Genomic DNA, 21009 nt, shown 5'->3' on the forward strand with positions numbered 1-21009 from the left:
TCCAAAAAAACAGCAATAGTCACACAAAAATGTCCGTTTTACAAATACAAGGTGGTTGTAGGTAAAAGTTTTCCCTAATGTACTGTGTATGAACAGACCTTATGCATGCATAAATGAGAGTATACTAGTAAAATCGATGACTGTTTGAACCTGACTACGACACGCAAGGCCCGTGAAGGCTTGGTTTCACAGGAATATGATTGCATACTTCAGTCTGCTCTTCTGAACGCTCTGAGTTCAAGGCATCAAAGTGCATTCTTCATTGACTTAAACATAAAAACTAACAAACAATTTTAAAAATATTTTTAAATAAATACTGAAATCTACACTTCAATAACATATGTGAAATGTAAGGTACTGTATGCCCTTTGTCACCAAAAATGTTCCCTTGAGGACTCACAAGACCCCCAAACACATCGCAAACCAGCATTAAGACAGATGTAGATGGTTTTGAACGATTTCTATGGAAAGATTCTGACGTGGAACAGTAACAGAACATCAGATATACAATCGGTCTGTATAAAACAACAGCATAAGGCATGAGGAAATCATATTTCATCATCTCAAAATCCAAAAATAAAATTATATTTTGTTTAAAGAGGAAACAGATGTTTTAATCTATAATATTTTCATGAGAATTTAGTAGATTGCATTCCTCAATTCTCAGTACTGTAATGCAAAAAATATATTTTCTTATCCAGAATAAATTTCTCTTTAGATTTTAGGATGAAATATGATTCTGACATGTTCTTGACCGGTTTCATGAGATTCACCCTGGAGTGTTGCAGAACAAACTACTGAACAAATGGAGTTTTAAAAAAGCAAAAATTCAAATAATATGCAAAACTATATAAATATCATCCAGGTTCACCTAAATATACTTGTGCGTATAAAAGAATCTTTAAGTGATCAATGACAGGGTATGTTTTGAGACAGTGTAACAGACAAACTAACTAGACTGGGCAAAGTTAAGCTTGTAGTTAAGCATTGGTTCCTGAAAACCAGACAAACTGCACTGTATTTCATCTATTGTCTCTTTCAAAGAATCACTGCACTCAAACAGTTCCGAACCGTATCCATGTCAGGAATAATTTTAAGATGAAGTTCTCTAGAAAACATTAATTTACATCAAAAGGAATGACTGAGAAGTAGTGGTATAATAAAAGTAATTTTTAAGCTAAAATGTAAATCAAAAGTCAGCCATTTCATGGAGTCACTTCAATGAGTTTATATCTAGCTATACATTTTCTCTCTCAAATCACATGTTGCTGACATCTAAACATTCAATTCCAACAAAGTCTGCAAGCAAATATCTTTTGATCAACTATCAAATGTCACCATGCAGGGTCCATAATGTCATGAAAGCAGTATTTCCTTTTACAAGACTTATAGCACTAATGCTATAATAGGCTATTGTGGTGCATTCTTCTTCAAAGTTCATTACAGTCTCTCTTCATTTACATTTGTAGGAAGCTTTGTATTGCTGACCGCAGAATGTAGGAGATGTACTGCTGCTACTCGCACTTAAAAGACTGAGGCCCAGCTCAGAATCAGTACACCCCATCCCCTTGTACACAAATGCACAACTTGAGGGAAAACAAATAAATTGGGGTCAAATAAATAAAATAAATACATATTTGAAACGACATTGATTTGTTTAAAAGTGCCTTCCTCAACAGTTCATCAGCATACTCCCTGACCCCAAAAACATTTGGGTGCATCTAACGAGGAAATGCCCTGCTCACATTTCAACAAAAACATTAAAAGAAAAAATAAGAATGATTTTGCATTAAGAAAATTATTTTTAGGACCACTGAAATTGTTTGCATTGTGATATTTTCATGAGAACTACATGTTCCTCCTTAAATTCTCACTACTGTAATGAAAATCATTCTATCTTTTTTTTTTCAATTAAAATCAGCATATATTAATTTTACATTTTTTAAAAACAAATTAATTTATCAATATATAACTGTATATATTTTATTATAAATATATAAGCATAAGTAATAAATATATAATTGTGTATATTATGTATATAATAGTGCTGTCAAATTGATTAATCGTAATTAATCACATCTAACATAACTGTTTATAAATACATAATATGTGTATTATATCAATATATATAATTTATATATAAAAAAAATTATATCAATATATATAATTTATATATATATATATATATATATATATATATTATTATTTTTTTTTTTTTTTTTTTTTTACAGACTTTTGTTAGATGCGATTAATCGTAATGAATCGATTTGACAGCACCGGTATATATACATATATATTATTGTACACAAATGTTTATTACATATATTTGTATATTTATTTCTATTATTTAGAATAGAAATATATTTAAAAAAAAAAAAAAAAATATATATATATATATATATATATATATATATATATATATATATATATATATACACATATACACACACACAATATGTATATATTTTTTATAATATATGTGTATATATATATATATATATATATATATATATATATAATTTTTAAATAGACTACATTATTACATTAATGCCACAATGCAAAAAAAAAAAAAAAAAAAAAAATTGTACTACAGAGCATTTTCTTTATGCAAAATATTGTTTTTTTCTTTTAATTTTGGGATGAAAAATAACCTCAACATGTTTGAGATTTTATGTGATTTTGAGTTTAACCAAATTATTTTCATCTCTCCTGAGCCTTTTCAAAGTGGTTCTCCATTAGTTCACTGCCAAGAAACTGAGGACAAACTCTCTCTAGTTCCTGCACATTTCTGAAAGGCAGTGAAAGAATTGCTCTTTGTTTCGACCATCTCAAACTCCAGGCTCCCTCCTCTGACTGTTTTAGAAAATGAAACGGGGGCTACTGTGTGGCACAATTACAAAAGAAAAAGAACCAAAGTATCTTACACCCTGGACACAAATGTTAACCCTATCCTCTAACCACCCTGGAAGACGCTAAAACGAGGCTCTGTGTCTTACGTTTGTAGCTGCTCAAAGGAGGAAGGAGCAGAGACTTAATGACACTTACATCATCATCTGCTCTGGAAATGCTAACAAGTATAGAACACTCAGCATCAATGTGATGTTGCCATGGCAACTGAAGCTAGACTAAAGACGGAAAGGTCTGTAATGGGTGCAGTGGGACAAGGATGGGGTGAGTGCAATTATCTTTTGGCCTTGTATTTTGAGGCATCTCTGGGCTCTTTGCTCGGGTTGCTCCAGTCATCCGCTCCTGGGCCTCCTTGGTAGTGGCGCCAAGCAGATTTGTTAAAGACGGGCAGGCGCTCAAATGATTCACTGGATAGGGCCTGGTCAGAGAAGATGACAGGGTGGATGTCATTCAAAACAGTCAAACGATTAAATAAAGTGCAAACTGAGAGCTGCTTTTACCTTCAAGTAGATGACAGCATCGGTCCCCACGCCTTCCATCGAGTACAGTTTCAGGTCCCCTTGAAAGTAGCGGGCGTACAGTCTGGATATCGGCAAACCATGTCCAAAACCAGCCTGCAGACGCATGGAGATCGGGTTACAGAGGACAATGCTACATTAGAGCTGTTGTTCAAGGTTAAAGTTTGATGGTCTTCATTTACCCACCCTCATGTCATTCCAAACCCTTATGACTTATTTTCAAAAGGAATAGTTTAACAAAAAGGGCAAAAAAAAAAAAAAAAAAAAAGAAAAGGTACACAAGACTTTACAGTACAGTTCTAATATTATTTATATACCATTATAGTATTTATTAATATTTTTAGCTTTTATTTTATAACTTATTTTTTAGTTTTTAAGTAATTTTATTTTTTATTTCTATTAATGTACATCATATTTATATTTATTTCAATTAGATGCATTTACAATTTTTATTTTTTAAATTTATATTCATATTTCATAAAATCATAAATATTCTTATTTCATTACAGCTTTATTTCAATTAATGAGACTATTTTATTTTAAATAAAATATATTTTTTTACTAAAAATGCTAGGTTTGGTTGCCAAGTCTGTGGATTTCCCGCAGAATTGTACTACTTTTACACTGTTGCTGCGGGTTGTTTTTTAGTCTGAATAGCAGTTTTGGTTGGGTTTCGAATAGCAATTGGACTGGCTTTGTTACGCAAACCTGTCAACCCTGGATGCCTTGTCACTTGACTCACTGACGTAGGTTGAATATGTGGATAAACAAATGAGATATGCGAGATATGGAAGATTTTTGACAAATATCAACTTAAATTTGGGTCTGTTTGGCTTCAAACAACTGTACATGCTGTTTTTGTGTCCTTTTTTGAAAGCCCAAGAGCAGCGTAACATTCTGCTAAACGTCTCCTTTTGTGTTCCACAATCATATAAAAAGTGATACTGGTGGTTTGTAGACACATAAGGGTGACTGAGGCCCTGTTTCCACCTGGTATTAAGATGAGTTTAGTGCTAAATACAAGTATAAATGGGCTCTAAAATTTTTTGAGCTTGCCTACTTTTGACCACTTCCAAAGGTAGTCGAATACGAATCGGATTGCGGATTGCTTTCGTAGTGTAAATGCTCATGTGGTCGAACGCATTTAAACAGCCACTAAAGACCGCCTACTCTCCTCAAAAGATCCCCCCCCCCCCCCCCATAGACCCTCCCCTCGAAGAAATCAGGACAGAAGTGGTCGAAAGTGGACAAAAAAGATGGATTAAAACAACAGGTGTAAACGGTAATGTGTCTCCCTGGTTCACTTGTGATCTGATTGACCAAAACGCTAGCCTGGGTGCCAGCCCGAACCCCGCCCACAACATTTTTTGGACGGGAAGTTCGGTCTGGACTCGATCCATTGTGGAGTAATTATGCTCGGCTCCCAGAAGGCAGAGCCAATCAAATTGCCAGGGCGGGCTTTAATCGATGATGGACAGGCTATCTGCGGTTACGTAACCACCCACGTCATCAAAGAGCGCTTGGGGAGTTTGATTGCGATCTAACCAATCAGAACGCCGCATCCGCCATTTTGTCCGACAAAGCAGTCAGGAGTTAGAAGATTAACATCGGTGGAGTTAAACTTGAAAAATTGTGCATATTGACGTCTTTCCGCGTTTGAAACAACATTCATTCTCATGTTCATTCATGTTTATTTGATGCTATAAATGGACTAGTAGGAAGAGATGATCGGTTCACGAGCCTCTTGAGCTGAGGCGCTACAGCAATCTGTCACGATCATGGTCACAACACATTAAAGAGCCACAAAACGGTTTTTATTGTTTGAATTTTTTTAATAACTACACAGTTTGAAAGCTGGGACTTTGTTTAATATCATAAGTAACCTGCTCTGTCTCGTCTGTCGATGTGTTGTCAGTTTCCTCTTTGCGAAAGGTCAATTAGTTTACAACAATGATGGCTGTTGTTGAAGAACTGAGATGTGTAGATTCCGCCATCGCGTCCGTTATAGAAGATATCGACAGCGCATTAATTTTAAAAGAGGAACAGAGGACCGCGATCAAGGCATTTGTCGATGGGAAAGATGTCTTTGCCGTCCTTCCTACGGGATTCGGCAAAAGTTTGATTTATCAGCTGGCCCCGATGGTCGCTAAGAAGAGTTCTGTTGACAACTATGCGTCGCTCAACATACGTCACTTACTCTGTAGCTCTGATTGGTTGTAGGTCTATCCAATTGAGGTCTTTCCTGGATCGGTTGAAATACGTCCCCATAATCAAAGCCCAATGGAGCAGTATCAGACTCATATTCTGACTAGAATTGAGTATGACCACGTCAGGCTACCAAAACGCATCTTAATACCAGGTGTAAACAGGGACTAAATGATGACAGGATGAATTTGTTGCTGTAAAAATACTGTAGCCACACTTCTCTTTACCAATGGCACACGTTTAGAGTCCAGACTGGGTGTTGGTGCAGTCGAGTAGGTGTAGTTGAACAGCCTGTCAATCTTCCGTAAAGCCACACCCCCTCCCCTGTCACTGATCTATGATGAAAATAACAGGCAGTTTTAGGATCAAGGCATGCCATTTGTACATGCAGAAAATGGACTTGCAAACAAACTGACCTTCACAGATAGATCTTCCTTCCCCAGGGTCACTTTTGCTTTTATAAGAGGAAGACCCTCTTTACTACCCTCGTGGAGCTCATTGGTGGCCCTCATTGCGTTCTGAAAACACAAACACAAGCTGTTACAGCAATACGTCAGGGCCTTGGGAAAAAGATAAAGATAAGGGCTGCTGAAAACTGAACTGCGTAACAGATGCCAGCACTTTGATGTATCAAATTCAATATCAATTTAGAAACATACCTTGAACAATTCAAACAGCATGTGGAATAGGTGGGAGGGAACATACACAGCCTGGATGGGTTTTTGAGGAGCCTTAGCTACACAGAAAAGTGAAATATTTTTGAGCTCTAGAAATTGAATTAGACATGAATTAACTCTGAAACAAAAATTTCCAGATTTGTGAGAGAGTAAGTACCATTGAATTCCTCTATCTTCAGTTCAGGGGCAGCTAGATAATATTGCTCACACACCATCTTGGCGGTCTCGTATGCATCTGAAAACAAAATCGTGTTTAATCAGTAGAGCACAAAATCCAAACAAAAGATAAGGATGCTTTTCCTACACTATTGCTCAAATGTTTGGGGTCGGTAAAGGAAGAAGTCTCCTATGCTCACCGATGCTGCAATTTATTTGATCAAAAATACAGTAAAAACAGTAATATTGTGAATTATTATTACAATTTAAAATAACCTTTCTATTTTAATATATTTTTAAATGTAATTTATTCAGTAAATATCTTCAGTGTCACATGATCCTTCAGAAATCATTCTAATTTGCTGCTCAAGAAACATTTCTAAATTATTAATGTTGAAAACAGTTGTGCTGTTTAATAATTTTGTGGAAACTGTGATACATTTTTTCAGGATTTTTGAAGAATAGAATGTTCAAAACAACAGCATTTATTTGAAATAGAAATCTTTTTTAACAAATAATTGTCACCTTTGATCAATTTAATATGGCCTTGCTGAATAAAATATTAATTTAAGAAAAAATCTTACTGACCTCAAACTTTTTTTGAACGGTAGTGTATGTGACAGAACAAAAAAATAAATAAATAAATAAAAACAAACTTACCAGTCACCACCTCTGCAACATTGCAGCTGGGATCAATACTGCCGATGTGTTTGGGATGGGCTGGATTGATGTCATTGCCAAAAAGGAGAGCTGTAATAAAGAGAAAAGCAATTACGATAAAACTTAATGAAAAGCTATTATCCAAAACGTGGTGACTTGTCTTTCTTTTGGATGACGTACTGTGCTGGTTGATGAGCATGCGAAAGGAGATTCGGTTGGTGTAGAAGCGGTCCAAAAAGTACTGGATGTTGGAGCTGACGAACGGATCGAAGCCAAACTTCTCCTTATATTCGATCACACCCTGGGCCATGGTCGGGACCACATCATTGTGTCTATTCCTGATCTCAATAAGAGTCTCCAAGAAGCTATTAAAATGTTGATAGGTACAGAAGTTTAGAAAACACATTTTGTAGACCTTTAGGAGATAACTATAAACACTTTCTTAAAATAAATACAAAGTTCTGTCATGAAACTCTAGATGGCGCAGGCTAATAGGTTCTTTAACTCAACCTGCTTGTAATCACATCATTATCTATAGGACACATCTGATTGGTTCCTGCTGTATCAGTAGCCAATAAGCTTGCATGCTCAACCTTCAAATACATAAGTAAATACATTTGCCTTAGCAGTGCAGTGGGCTTTCAGAAACCCTTCACCTTCCCCAGCTCCACCTGTATAGATCTGCTATGGGTAATTCTTGTACGCTATATTGTACAGCAGCAGCATGTCTTAATTGCTCACAGCAGATGCTTACAAACATCAAACAGTCTTCACACCGGCATATTGAGGAAGGAGGAGTTGAAGCTGGCCATAGATTCTGTGCAGAGGACATCTGGTTTGCGTGGTCTTCACTGAGGATCTGTGCCGATGGCTGTCTAGTCATTGAGATCTTCACAGATCTTCAATTATTCAGATCATTTATAGTATTTTATATAAATAATAAATGCCATTGATATGCAAATAGGATTCTTTCCCCATTTTCGCTGACCCAGCATGCATATTTGCACTGTCAGGGTGGCTTTTAGTTATTATCTGTTCCTCTGTTTTCAACTTTGGCCTAATTCACGTCGCATGAAATTATAATAGCATGCCGTGCAACAGCCTGAAGAACAAGACTATCTAGATGTTTTACAAAAAGCAAAAAAACAAAGTACTACTCACTCATTCAGGGCATGTGGGTCTTCTGGCTTCCTGTTCTCGAACTCTAGAAGTTCTAAAAAACTTTGCATGTACCTGTGGAGAGATTTGGCACAGCTCAGGGCAGGCTCAATGAAGCATGTCCTCCATTTTAAACTCATTATACTCACCATTTCTGCACCAGTTTGACTGAAGGTTGACTGAGGAGCTTGTCAGGCAGCAGATTGACCTCTCTCATAGTGTTAGCCAGACGCACCGGCAGCTCCTTCCGGAGGAACATGTAAGACGTCTTCTCACATGCATTATCCCTACCTGAAAATCCAGCAACCAGAAACATAAACAACTGAGAAAGCAGGAGGGGCTGTTAACAGATGGGAAAGTAACAAAAAAGTGCTTTATCATCCACACATGAAACCTGAGTCACCCGCAAAGTACTGAAAAACAACTCTTTAATCAGGCTGAAGGCAAGCCAAAAAAAAAACATATCATTTAAAGTGATATTTAATTAAAAGGAACTGCTTGATTGTTTATGTTGTCGCAAAATGTAAACTATATTAGCAACTATAAGACATAAAGATATTAAGATATCACAAACATTAAAGTCACCATTCTTATCTTCTTACGTAATATTGCAGTATTTATTATGAATGATTTATCTGTGCACATGATTATTTTTTAAAGGTTCATGTGCCCTTGTAATGAGGGCGGGATCAACCTGTCACTCACATGACATTGCAGCAATAGCGAACAACAACGATCCAAAACAAAATTAAAGGTGCCGTAGAACGTCTTTTTAAAAGATTGTAATATAAGTCTAAGGTGTCCCCTGAATGTGTCAAGCTCAGCTCAAAATACCCCATAGATTTTTTTTTTTCATTTTTTTAACTGCCTATTTTGGTGCATCATTAAATATGAGCCGATTCAGGCTGTGGCCCCTTTAATTGCTAACGCTCCCCGCCCACGGAGCTCGCGCTTGCCTTTAACAGCATAAACAAAGTTCAAACAGCTAATATAACCCTCAAAATTGTTCTTTACAAAATGTTCGTCATGCAGCATGTCTAATTGCGTAAGTATGGTATTTATTTGGATGTTTACATTTGATTCTGAATGAGTTTGATAGTGCTGCGTGGCTAAAGCTAACACTACACACTGTTGGAGAGATTTATAAAGAATGAAGTTGTGTTTATGAATTATACAGACTGCAAGTTTTTAAAAAATGAAAATAACAACAGTCTTGTCTCCATGAATACAGTAAGAAAAGACGGTAACTTTAACCACATTTAACAATACATTAGCAACATGCTAACGAAACATTTAGAAAGACAATTTACAAATATCACTAAAAATATCATGTTATCATGGATCATGTAAGGGATTATCGCTCCATCTGCCATTTTTCTCTATTGTTCTTGCTTGCTTATCTAGTCTGATGATTCAGCTGTGCACAGATCCAGACGTCCTGCCCTTGTCTAATGCTTGAACATGGCATATGCAAATATTGGGGGCGTACATATTAATGATCCCGACTTTTACGTAACAGTCGGTGTTATGTTGAGATTCGCCTGTTCATCGGAGGTCTTTTAAACAAATTAGATTTACACAAGAAGGAGGAAACAATGGTGTTTGAGACTCACTGTATGTAATTTCCATGTACTGAACTCTTGTTATTTAACTATGCCAAGATACATTCAATTTTTAATTCTAGGGCACCTTTAAGTCCTGCGCAACATTTTTTTCTTGTTCGAGAAGCCGTTTCACTCGGATTTACCTCACAAAAGTGAAGAAAAGAGCATCATAGCATCGCTTCATGCCGAGTTGCCGATTTTTGGTTAAGTTGCTTTGAAACACTGTGTAAAATTAAATCATCTTTGTGAAAAGTGCTATACAAATAAATTTGATTTGGTGTGACTTTATGTGGCAAACATTCACTCTTGCTGTATGCATTCATAGAGCACTAATATGTTAGTTGAAACATCGCAAGCAGGTTTAACTATCCCTATAATTTATTTAAGATTGTAACTAATATCACAATTAGCCTTTTGTTGGACTCATGCCATTATGACGGTCCCTTTGTGCTATTTATGTGATTGTTCAGTGGACCGTTCACCCAAAAATTAAAAGTTTTATTGTTCAACTGAAGAAAGAAATACATACGGTTTGGGAAAACAAATGAGTGAATGTCATTTTTGGGTGAACTATTCATAAAAAACAATTTATTGTGACTAACTGTTGCATTTGACTCACCTGTAGGTGTAGTTATTATATTCATATCACACAATGAATATTGTATGTGCATAAAAAAGCCTCTTTCTTTTGCTTAAAATGAAAACAATTAGATTAATAGGACAATTATTTTAATTATATTTAATATCATTATAATATGAGATCATTAATATGCAAATGAGCTTATGACGTCAGCAAATAACCATATAAATGATATCTGAAGGACATACAGTTGGTCATTTTTTCTAGGCATACATGGCATAAAAACGGAACCATCACCTCAATAATACAAAAGTCCTGTGAATGTTTTTTTCCCCAGCTGAACAAAGTTCTTAATTATTTGTCCCATTTACAATTAGGACAGATTTTTAACACTAAACACACACTAAAAACAATCATGGGTTACAAAAACACTTCTTTTATGATTCTTTTATCATAATTATGCTGCATTAAACATAACAAGCGCCGCTGTCAGTGACTGTCAGTGTGCATGTGATGATGCTCCGGCACTTACCAAATTCCAGAAACTGTTTAATTGACAAGGGCGATGGTGAAAACCTTGAATAATATTCTATCTTTGGTAAATGGTTCTTCAGAAGAAATGCGTACAGTCTCATTGTGAGGGAAACTGTGAAACGACCGAGGCAAGACTGTTCTTTATGTTCTTTATATTGGGATCATGGCAGGGATCGTCCAAAGAGTAGAGCTGACCGCAACATCCGTATCCGAACATTTATCTCCGTTTCATATTATTAATATAACAGGCCACTGCATTAAATGTCAGTGTCTTGTGCTGTCTAGAATGGCCACTGTTGCGCTAAACACAGCACGTACACAACAGCGAACACACAACCAACCATGATTTAAACAGCGAGCACTGTGATTTGCTGAGAAGAGGCCGGAAAAAGACGGTGCTTTATGATTGGTCTATTTGTTTTCCTGAATAAACGCCTCTCTGTTGGCAGTTAGGTTGCAGAACAGCGGGTATAAGTATTTTAATGACGTTTGTGTTTATTTACGTTCTGTATCATCCTGAAACTCACCAATTTATTGCTACATATTTGTTATTATTATTGTTTTGTAGACCCACATGACAGAGTTATTTGTCCACAAAAAAAACGTACATTTTAGGGACGTACATTTTATTGTTATTTTTTTTAATATCTATATTTATATCTATCTATACCAAGGCAACATTTCTCATTTTCATCTAACTTTAAGTTTTTCATTTTAATATTTATATTTTATTTCAGCATTGTTTCAGTCTTTTTAATCATTTTATTTAACAATAACAACAATAGATAAATGACATAATTACTGGAAAAATCTGTATTCAACAATCTGTATTCAACAATATGAAATGACAGATTTTACAAGATTTTACAAATCTTAAAAGTCCCTAAAATGTACGGGTTTTTTATATTTATATATATATATCTTATTTAAATGTATTATTTTCATTTTAGTACATCAACTTTTATTATTATTTTTTAGATAGATACCAAGGCAACATTTCTCATTTTCATCTAACTTTAAGTTTTTCATTTTAATATTTATATTTTATTTCAGTCTTTTTAATCATTTTATTTAATAACAACAATAGATAAATGACATAATTACTGGCAAAATCTGTATTCAACAATATGAAGTGACAGATTTTACAAGGCTAATATATATATATTGACATACAATTTAGTGACATAAACAAATCCTGACCTTTATACAATTCCAAAGTCTTTTATGCAGCATATCAGTATGCCATATCTAACTTCATCAAGAATATGCACCACGACTCATGAGATTTATTATGCTTTGTGGTCCTATCAAAAAAAAAAAAAAAAAAATACACAGACCAAGCATTCCAAGGAAGAACTGGAACTTAAAGTAAATCTCCAGACTGACGCACCTAATACAAAGTGTAAACATTAATATCAGGGCCCTCAAAGTCATGGTTGACTCTACAGTCAAATTTTGCTGCCCAATAACTCGCAGTAACCACAATAAAAAACATATCTGACAAAATATAAGATACTAGCATGTACATGCATATAGAAAATACAAAGTTAATGACCATCATTGTTGACAAATTATTTTTTTTCCCAACAAACCGGCCCCAAATATATAACAATCTCATTTACACACAACAGTTCTGTTCTTCTCATGCTAAGTCTCTTGCGCTTATGACAGTCTTTGTCTCCTCAACATCATCTGGCTCTGGTATGGGGTCATACTGACGTCTATATAAAACACGAGTCACTAGCGTGATGATGAACATCTCCACGATCAACAGCTGCTGACTCATTACTGCGGAAACAAAATTGAGGGTATTTTTGAGAACCATTAAAGGATTAGTCCACTTTTAAATACACTTTTCCTGATAAATTTACTCACCCCCATGTCATCCAAGATGTTCATGTCTTTCTTTCGTCAGTCGAAAAGAAATGAAGGTTTTTGAGGAAAACATTCCAGGATTTTTCTCCTTACAGTGGATTTCAATGGCTACCAACAGGTTGAAGGTCAAAATTACAGTTTCAGTGCAGCTTCAAGGGCTTTAAACGATACCAGATGAGTAATAAGGGTCTTATCTAGCGAATCGATCGGTCATTTTCGAAAAAAATACAACCGTTTTTACTTTATAAACAAAATATCGCCTTGAACGTACTTTCCGCATTCTTCATAACGCTTACGCTGAATGTCCTACGCCTTCCCTATTCTACTTACGGAACGAACGCGGCGCCAGTTTCGTTTTTTTCCATAACTTGAATAGGGAAGGCGTAGGACATTCAGCATAATCGTTATGAAGAATGCGGAAGCGGAAAGTACGTTCAAGGCGATATTTTGTTTATAAAGCATAAACGGTTGTATTTTTTTCGAAAATGACAGATCGATTCGCTAGATAAGACCCTTATTACTTCTCTGGTATCGTTTAAAGCCCTTGAAGCTGCACTGAAACTGTAATTGTTGTAAATGTTTTCCTCAAAAAACTTCATTTCTTTTCTACTGATGAAAGAAAGACATGAACATCTTGGATGACATGGGGGTGAGTACATTTATCAGGAAAGGTGTATTTAGGCAAATTAAGCAACAATTAAAGGGAAAGTCAAACCAAAAAAATCTAATTCTGTTGCCTCATGTCTTTCGAAACTTGTATGACTTCCTTTTTTCAGTGGAACACAAAATGAGCTAATGAATGCCATATGAAAGTGAATGATGATCAACACTCTAAATAATGCTGGGTTGTTTCAGCCCATGTTTGGGTCAAATATGGACAAACCCAACAGCTGGTTTAAATTTTTCAAATTAAAATTTTAAACCCCAACAAGGTTTTAAGGTTTGTCCATATTTGACCCAAACGTGGGTTGAAACAACCCAGCATTTTTTAGAGTGTGGCTGTCAATAAGATTATCACCGAATAACAGCTTCAAACCTACTTAATTACTTTTATGACAGTTTTATGTTTTTGGAGCTTGACAACCCCTGAGTCCCCATCCACTTTAATTAAAGGGTAAGTTCACACAAAAATGAAAGTTCTGTCATTAATGACTCACCCTCGTGCCGTTCCACACCCGTAAGACCTTCATTCATCTTCGGAACACAAATTAAGATATTTTTCTTATAATGACTCTTATAACGACTTATATAGTGATGGCTGATTTCAAAACACTGCTTCATGAAGCTTTGGAGTGTTATGAATCAGCATATCGAATCATGATTCGGATCGCATGTCAAACCGGCAAACTGCTGAAATCACGTGACTTTGGAGCTCAGAACAGCTGATTCGACACAAAAGATTCATAACGCTCCGAAGCTTAATGGCGCACCAAAAATACTCTCGTCACTTTATAATATTAATATTGAATCACTGTACTCACATGAACCGATATGTTTTTAGTACATTAATGGATCTTGAGAGAGGAAATGTCATTGCTGGCGATGGCAATCCATCGGATTTCAACAAAAATATCTTAATTTGTGTTCCGAAGATGAACGAAGGTCTTACAAGTGTGGAACGGCATGAGGGTGAGTAATAAATGACATTATTTTCATTTTTGGGTGAACTAACCCTTTAAGAGAGTAGCTCATTCTGCTAAACGTCTCTTTTTGACAGAAGAACTAATAAACTCATACAGGTTTGGAATTACATGTATGAGTTAGTAAATAATGACAGAATTTTATTTTTTGGGTGAATTATCCCTTCTAGTCATGTGCTCTATGATAATTTATGTTATGCTCTGCAGCATGACGTTACTCACAGGATCCACGGGCCTGGGAGGTGTAGGGTGGTGCGCAGGCAATAGTCCCATTCATTGCCAGTATGTTAATGACAGCAGTTTGCAGCTGGCTAAGAATCAGCACCAACTACAAGCAGATATAATTGATGAATCATGGGTAACATTCATTCTAGGGCTGGGTATTGACACAAATCTCATGATTTGATTCGATTTCGATTCACAAGTTTGCGATTCGATTCAGTTTGATTCAATTTATTTGGACATATATAAAGGTACAATACAAGGCAAATTTTCTCATACTTTCTAAACAAAAACTTAAAATTACATGCAAGGATTTTTTTTTAATAATGATTAAGTTATAATACTAACTTTATACTTATATAATTATGTTTCTACTCCAATTCGTTTTTGAAATAGACCTATATTTAAATGGTGGCTGTGATAAAAACGTTATTCAGACAAACATTAAATGGCCTATTGAAGAACAGTAAAATATAATAAATATGTAGACTAATAGGCTATAGTGCATATATTTAGCGAAATGCTTTTCTCTAGAGTTCATTTTGCTTGCTGACTATCGAGTTTATGGACATTGATTGGCTTCTCTGAGGTAAATAATGCTTATTACTTGACAACGTTAGCTAATGTTTTGAAAGTCTATTTCAACGTTAAGTCAACGTTAGCTAATGTTTTGAAAGTCTAAAATGAACTATTATATGAGACATGATACGGATTTCGGTAAGTTGTAGGCCTGCGGTATCTTTCAACATAGGCCTACATTCTAATGTTTATTCATGTTTAAATGTGCTGTAAAGCAATAAAGCGGAAAATATGATTCGTTCACGTGCGTTACGCTTGATCTGAGGCGGCAACAGTAACTCTCACGCCACATTAAAGAGCGCCAAAGCGGTATTTATTGTTTGAATTTCGTAATAAAATGAGCAGAATGTGAAATCTGAGACTTTGTTATCAAAAGTAAAAAAGCACAATGCTTATTGCGATTTATTGGATGGGAGACGTGCTACAATGTTCTGTTCATTCATCAACTGAAAACAGCATAGACTAGACTGATTTTGGGGATTTAAGAATCGAACTCTATATTTTTACCCAGCCCTATTTAATTCCAGCAATACTGAAGACCAAGGATGTGCTAAAATTATGAGGAATGAGTACAAAACACACACAAACCTGATACATGGCATATTTAGGGATCATTTTAAGGGTTCGTAGAGCCTCTCGCACATGCATGAACATGATTGCAACAGGCCAAAGGGCGATAATGGTGAGAACGCCTATAAATGAGTTTATCCATATAGCTGCTCCAGAAGCCGAAACCTGTAGATCAGAGAAAGAGACAATCTGCAAGTCTTTCTGAAGTTCATAAATAAAATTAGCTATTAAAATACTTACACAAATCTATACTTACATCAGCTAAACTAAAGTTGCCATTCGTCCAAAGGACTATAGAGAGGATGGTGAAGACTAATTTCAACAGTGCAAACTGGTAGGATCCCAGTTTCAATATAAACAGAGATCGTCTGAAAAAGCAAGGCACATTTTTTGAAACCAGGTCACATTATCCCACCCACAGTTATCTCACGAAGTAGGATTATATGTTCAAGTGTTTACGTCGAGTTTGATAATGGAAGTCTTACGTAACACTGATATACTGTAAAGCCAATGGTGTCAGGAGCCACAAACAGCTCCTTTCTTCTAGATAGCAAAGGGTGCAATGGCCCTGAGGTGCCCATTTTAAGTTATGCACTAAGCATGATAAAGACCTCATATTTGCAGACGAGTTGAATGACCAGACGTGCACTCATCCTGTTGGCATTCAGTCGAAGATATGGGTAATTAATGGCAAACTGGCCAAAATTTCACATGCCAATTTCAGCATTTATTAGTAAGATGGTGGTGCAATTCAGTTAATGAGTGATTCTTTTATTTCTATACAGGCTACTAAGTAGGGGGCACCCTTGCAAATGCACTACTAAAACCCCTTAAAATGCCTTAGCAACCACCCCCAACCGTATAGCATTGTGGTAGAGATTTTTGCACAGGTAAAATCCTCTTGGGTCTAACAAGCACACTTTGATTACCTTGAGATGGGGACATTTGGCAGACATGGGCAGCAGCAGCAGCAAGGTCCAGTACTGATCTTAAACGACTTTTTTTCCGAGCGCCTGAGAAAAGCCTGATCTCCTCCAACCTCTTCAATCATGAGAATTAAGAACTTAAAGACCACAACTGCAAAGTATCTGCCAATTAAGTCAGAAATATGTTAATGTTGTTGTTGTGTGTCTCACTTTCACACATCCAAATCAACAAATTCCTTCAACCAATTCAAAGTTCTGTACAATATTTGGAACAAAAAGTACTTTTTTAAAAGTGAAAACAAATGTTCGACCGCTACTTAATTACAGTTAGTACATGATTTATATTTTAGTTTTTTGTGCATTCCATACTGGGCAGAAGTACAGAGCTTTAATAGTGAACTCACGTGGCTGATGTCATGTCAGTGAACATTGTGGCCCTTGGAACCCACATGCCCAAACAACACATGGTAGCAATGACCTGAAAAAGATAGAGATAATCATAATGCCTCAGAAGTCAAGATGAACTTGAGACTCATAATCACTCATCCAGGCAGTAACACATGAGAAATGACTAACCGTACCATTGCCTTAAGTTTCCACCTTGGTTACAGATAAAACTCATATTTGACATGTCTGTGCTCATTAGGAGTTACTAAGAAAGGTTTTTGTAAAAGATTGTAAAATACAAGAAGACAGGGAGGAAGTGATAGAACTCACTGGTGCTGCTCCGGTTACCCAGATGATTATACTTTTCTTATTTGCCGGTACTTTCTTATAGATGTAGATGCATTCTTCAATGAAAACCAGCATAGACACTGTGGCCATTAACGTCAGCACAGAGAAGAGGACTATGCCAAAGATATCCAACTCTGAGAAACACAAACACACACACAAAAAAAGTTGGTCCACAGGGTTGTAAAATAGTTATATTGATCATAAAAACAATACACTTTATTTCTCGTATTTGCGACTTCTAACTACTTAATACTTACTATTTGTTATTGTCTATTTGTTATTTTAAAAATATGATCCAAATGGCTAATTTAGCATTATTTTAATGCCAGTGTTGTTAAGAACTAAAACTATTTAAGACAGATTCGTAAATAAAAGGGGAAAAAAAAATTATATATATTATATATATATATGCTTTATGCTTTACGAATAAGCTTTACAAATCTTTTGTTTCGAATCAGTGGTTCTGAGCGTGTATCAAACTGCCAAAGTTACGTGATTTCAGTAAATGAGGCTTCGTTACGTCATAAGTGTTACGAAATTTCAATGGTTCACCACTGGGGTGGGTCACTTTGGCAGTTTGATACACGCTCAGAACCACTGATTCGAAACAAAAGATTCCTAAAGCTTCAAAGCTTCATGAAGCAGTGTTTTGAAATCGTCCATAACTAGATATTGTTGAATAAAGTAATTATTTGTTTTGTTTTTTGGCGCACAAAATGTATTCTTGTCACATAATCTTGTTCCGAAGATGAACTGAAAGGTCTTACAGGTGTGCAACAACACGAGGGTGAGTAATTAATGCCAGAATTACTAGAACAAAAATACTATTTCAACTATTTTGAACCAATTAAAGCAATAAAACAATCAGTTAAAGGCACATCGCATTGAACAAAAGGACAACTCTAGATTTATATAGATAAACAATTTTAGAACTCTTTTAAAACTTTCTAACTACCCATGTGCTTGCAATCTGAATGAAACACGCTGGAAAAATCAAGCCAGGTTTTTATTGAGAATTTCAGGAATAACGGTTTCACAACCTTCATGACCACACACACTCAAATGTCTTGTGGCACAACATTTGTCTTTGGCAGTGGTACAGGAATCCATACCAACATGATGAAGCCAGTTTAGATGACAGCACTTATAACTCACTTCTCATTTTAATGATACTTTTTGTTTTACACATTGTGTTGGTGTGGGAGGGAGGTGATGTTTCATTCCCTAACTTGCATTGTCCAACTTACCTCCTAAAGCATTCATGCACTTTCTTGTAAGTCGTTTTAACAAGAACGCATTTGCCTAACACGTAATTGTGAATGCATACAGTTCATCTGAGGACAAATCAACCCTTGCGTTTACAATCACTGCTGTTACTCCATCAACCTTACGTCAATTGCAAGTTTTATTAAGTAAAGGTGAGAACTATTAAAACAAGAATGCGACTTTGACACACATATCTTCTACTACAGTTGAAGATGACACCTGGAAAGAATCCACATTAGTGTCATTCAACATTATCATAATCCTATGTGTATGAACTCAAGTTCAGGTGCACTGAACCACAGGATAATCACGTCTTATCAACAATGAGTGAGAATCAGCGTAAGATATTAACTTTTGGTTTTCAGGGGCATTTTTTTAACTTTATGAGTTTTTATAACCATATAAAAACACAAAGCATGCCACCCATTTATCAACCAATGCTTTTATCTGAAGAATTATGGGTGTAGCCATGAAATGTCAAAAGGTAAAATAATGCTAAATAATAAACAAAATATTTTTACATTTACAGCAAATGATTTGCTAGAGTATCGTTACATTAAAAATAATATTTCAGTCTGTATGTTTGATCATACACTGTTGTACCATCACATAAGAGTTAATGTAATCACTGTTTTAGGGTGTTTTATCCCATAATATTTACATCACATCCGTAATTTATGCAAATTTAAAGACTGTTGGCTATGGTATTTATATTATGTAAACTAATTGGAATATCAATGAAAAAATACTATGGTATATATATATATATATATATATATATATATATATATATATATATATATATATATATATATATATATATATATATATATATATACCAGAAGCTTTGCATTTTTATCATTTTTTGTTGCAATGAATAAAAACATTTACTACAGTAGAATTGTTTTATTACCTCAAATAGTTCATATCTTTATCTTTATCCATTGAAAGCAACTTTATGTTTGACAGCTGTCCTAAAACGCATTCCGTTTTACGGAACTAAACATCAGGCAGCAACTTTTAGGAAAAGTAACAAATTAAAAAATACTTACGCTTAATTACATCGATAGAGAACGGAGCCTCTTCTCTGCATCTCGGATCAAAAAGTGTGTTATTGGACATTTCCATCTTCACAGTCACAGTTTGTTTACAAGAGCCAGGGAAAACCGTAATCCGGGCATGCGTGAAACTAATAAACTGAGGAGAAAGCAGCCTGGTATCGTAGACTTTATATGCAGAGGAATCTCAGCACTTGTTAAAGGGGCCGCCCATACACAGGGTAAATAGTGATGGATCACTGGCCAACGACTCATTCATCCGACTACACTGCGCTTGCGCAATAGTGTCACGCTCACACTTGACGGGCTTCAGAGTGGTTTTTATCTGCGGAGTGTGCCAGAGATGGTCTGAAAGCGTCAACACAGTAATTAAAAATAATACTCCCTAATAAGAGAAAAATATGCGGGAAATGTAGCGGATAGGCATTTAATTGACTTAAAAAAGACTAAAGTAGGCTATAGTAGCTATAATAGTTTTAATATTAGTCACTCACTACTCAGAAAAAGGAAAAATTGACAGAAAAACCTAAAGTTTCACACAATGCTGAAGAACTTCTCATAGCATATTTGGTTGTTTAACACTAAAATAAAAAGTGTTGAATAATCAGTTCTGAAATGGATAGATAGATAGATAGATAGATAGATAGATAGATAGATAGATAGATAGATAGATAGATAGATAGATAGATAGATAGATAGATAGATAGATAGATAGATAGATAGATAGATAGATACTAGTCTCACTATATACAATCGAAACAAAAACTGTTTTTTGTTAAACAAGCATGAACAGTAACTAGGAAGGTTTACGTTACAAGATCAGACAGACCAAAGTTCACATAAGACTGACAATACATGTACACATTTTTACAAAGAATTTTAAACTCAAAGGGAGTGTGAGAATAGAATGTTTAACATGCTGAACTTGTGATTTGCAAGAGTTGAATGGCCTCAGTGCTAATGAGCTGGACAGAGTTCAGGGTAAAGAACAGCCCTTGAAACCTACACACACACACACACACACACACACACACACACACACACACACACACACACACACACACACACAGAGAGAGAGAGAGAGAGAGAGTTTGCTGTTAAAATTGGTAACAAACACACAGAATTCCTCCCTCAGTGTC

At 35.5% G+C, this 21009-nt stretch overlaps 2 protein-coding genes across 2 annotated transcripts; both read right to left on the reverse strand.

The window, feature by feature from the left end:
* Positions 1 to 3010: 3010 nt before the first annotated feature.
* pdk3a (pyruvate dehydrogenase kinase, isozyme 3a) lies at positions 3011 to 11624 on the reverse strand. The gene is made up of 11 exons (XM_048174742.1): positions 10998 to 11624; positions 8431 to 8572; positions 8285 to 8356; positions 7304 to 7488; positions 7124 to 7213; positions 6465 to 6542; positions 6290 to 6366; positions 6047 to 6148; positions 5858 to 5965; positions 3408 to 3521; positions 3011 to 3325 (listed from the first exon to the last, which is right to left on the reverse strand). The coding sequence occupies exons 1-11, from the start codon at positions 11098 to 11100 to the stop codon at positions 3182 to 3184; spliced, it is 1215 nt and encodes a 404-aa protein (XP_048030699.1). The 5' UTR covers positions 11101 to 11624; the 3' UTR covers positions 3011 to 3181.
* Positions 11625 to 12294: 670 nt separating this feature from the next.
* On the reverse strand, positions 12295 to 20041 carry slc51a (solute carrier family 51 subunit alpha). The gene is made up of 8 exons (XM_048174743.1): positions 19865 to 20041; positions 17529 to 17680; positions 17216 to 17289; positions 16815 to 16973; positions 16142 to 16253; positions 15904 to 16050; positions 14737 to 14842; positions 12295 to 12787 (listed from the first exon to the last, which is right to left on the reverse strand). Exons 1-8 carry the CDS (start codon positions 19938 to 19940, stop codon positions 12642 to 12644), a joined length of 972 nt encoding a protein of 323 aa, XP_048030700.1. The 5' UTR covers positions 19941 to 20041; the 3' UTR covers positions 12295 to 12641.
* Between the last annotated feature and the right edge of the window lie 968 nt (positions 20042 to 21009).

The sequence above is a fragment of the Megalobrama amblycephala genome, linkage group LG22, assembly GCF_018812025.1.
Source record: "Megalobrama amblycephala isolate DHTTF-2021 linkage group LG22, ASM1881202v1, whole genome shotgun sequence".
Taxonomy (NCBI): Eukaryota; Metazoa; Chordata; class Actinopteri; order Cypriniformes; family Xenocyprididae; genus Megalobrama; species Megalobrama amblycephala.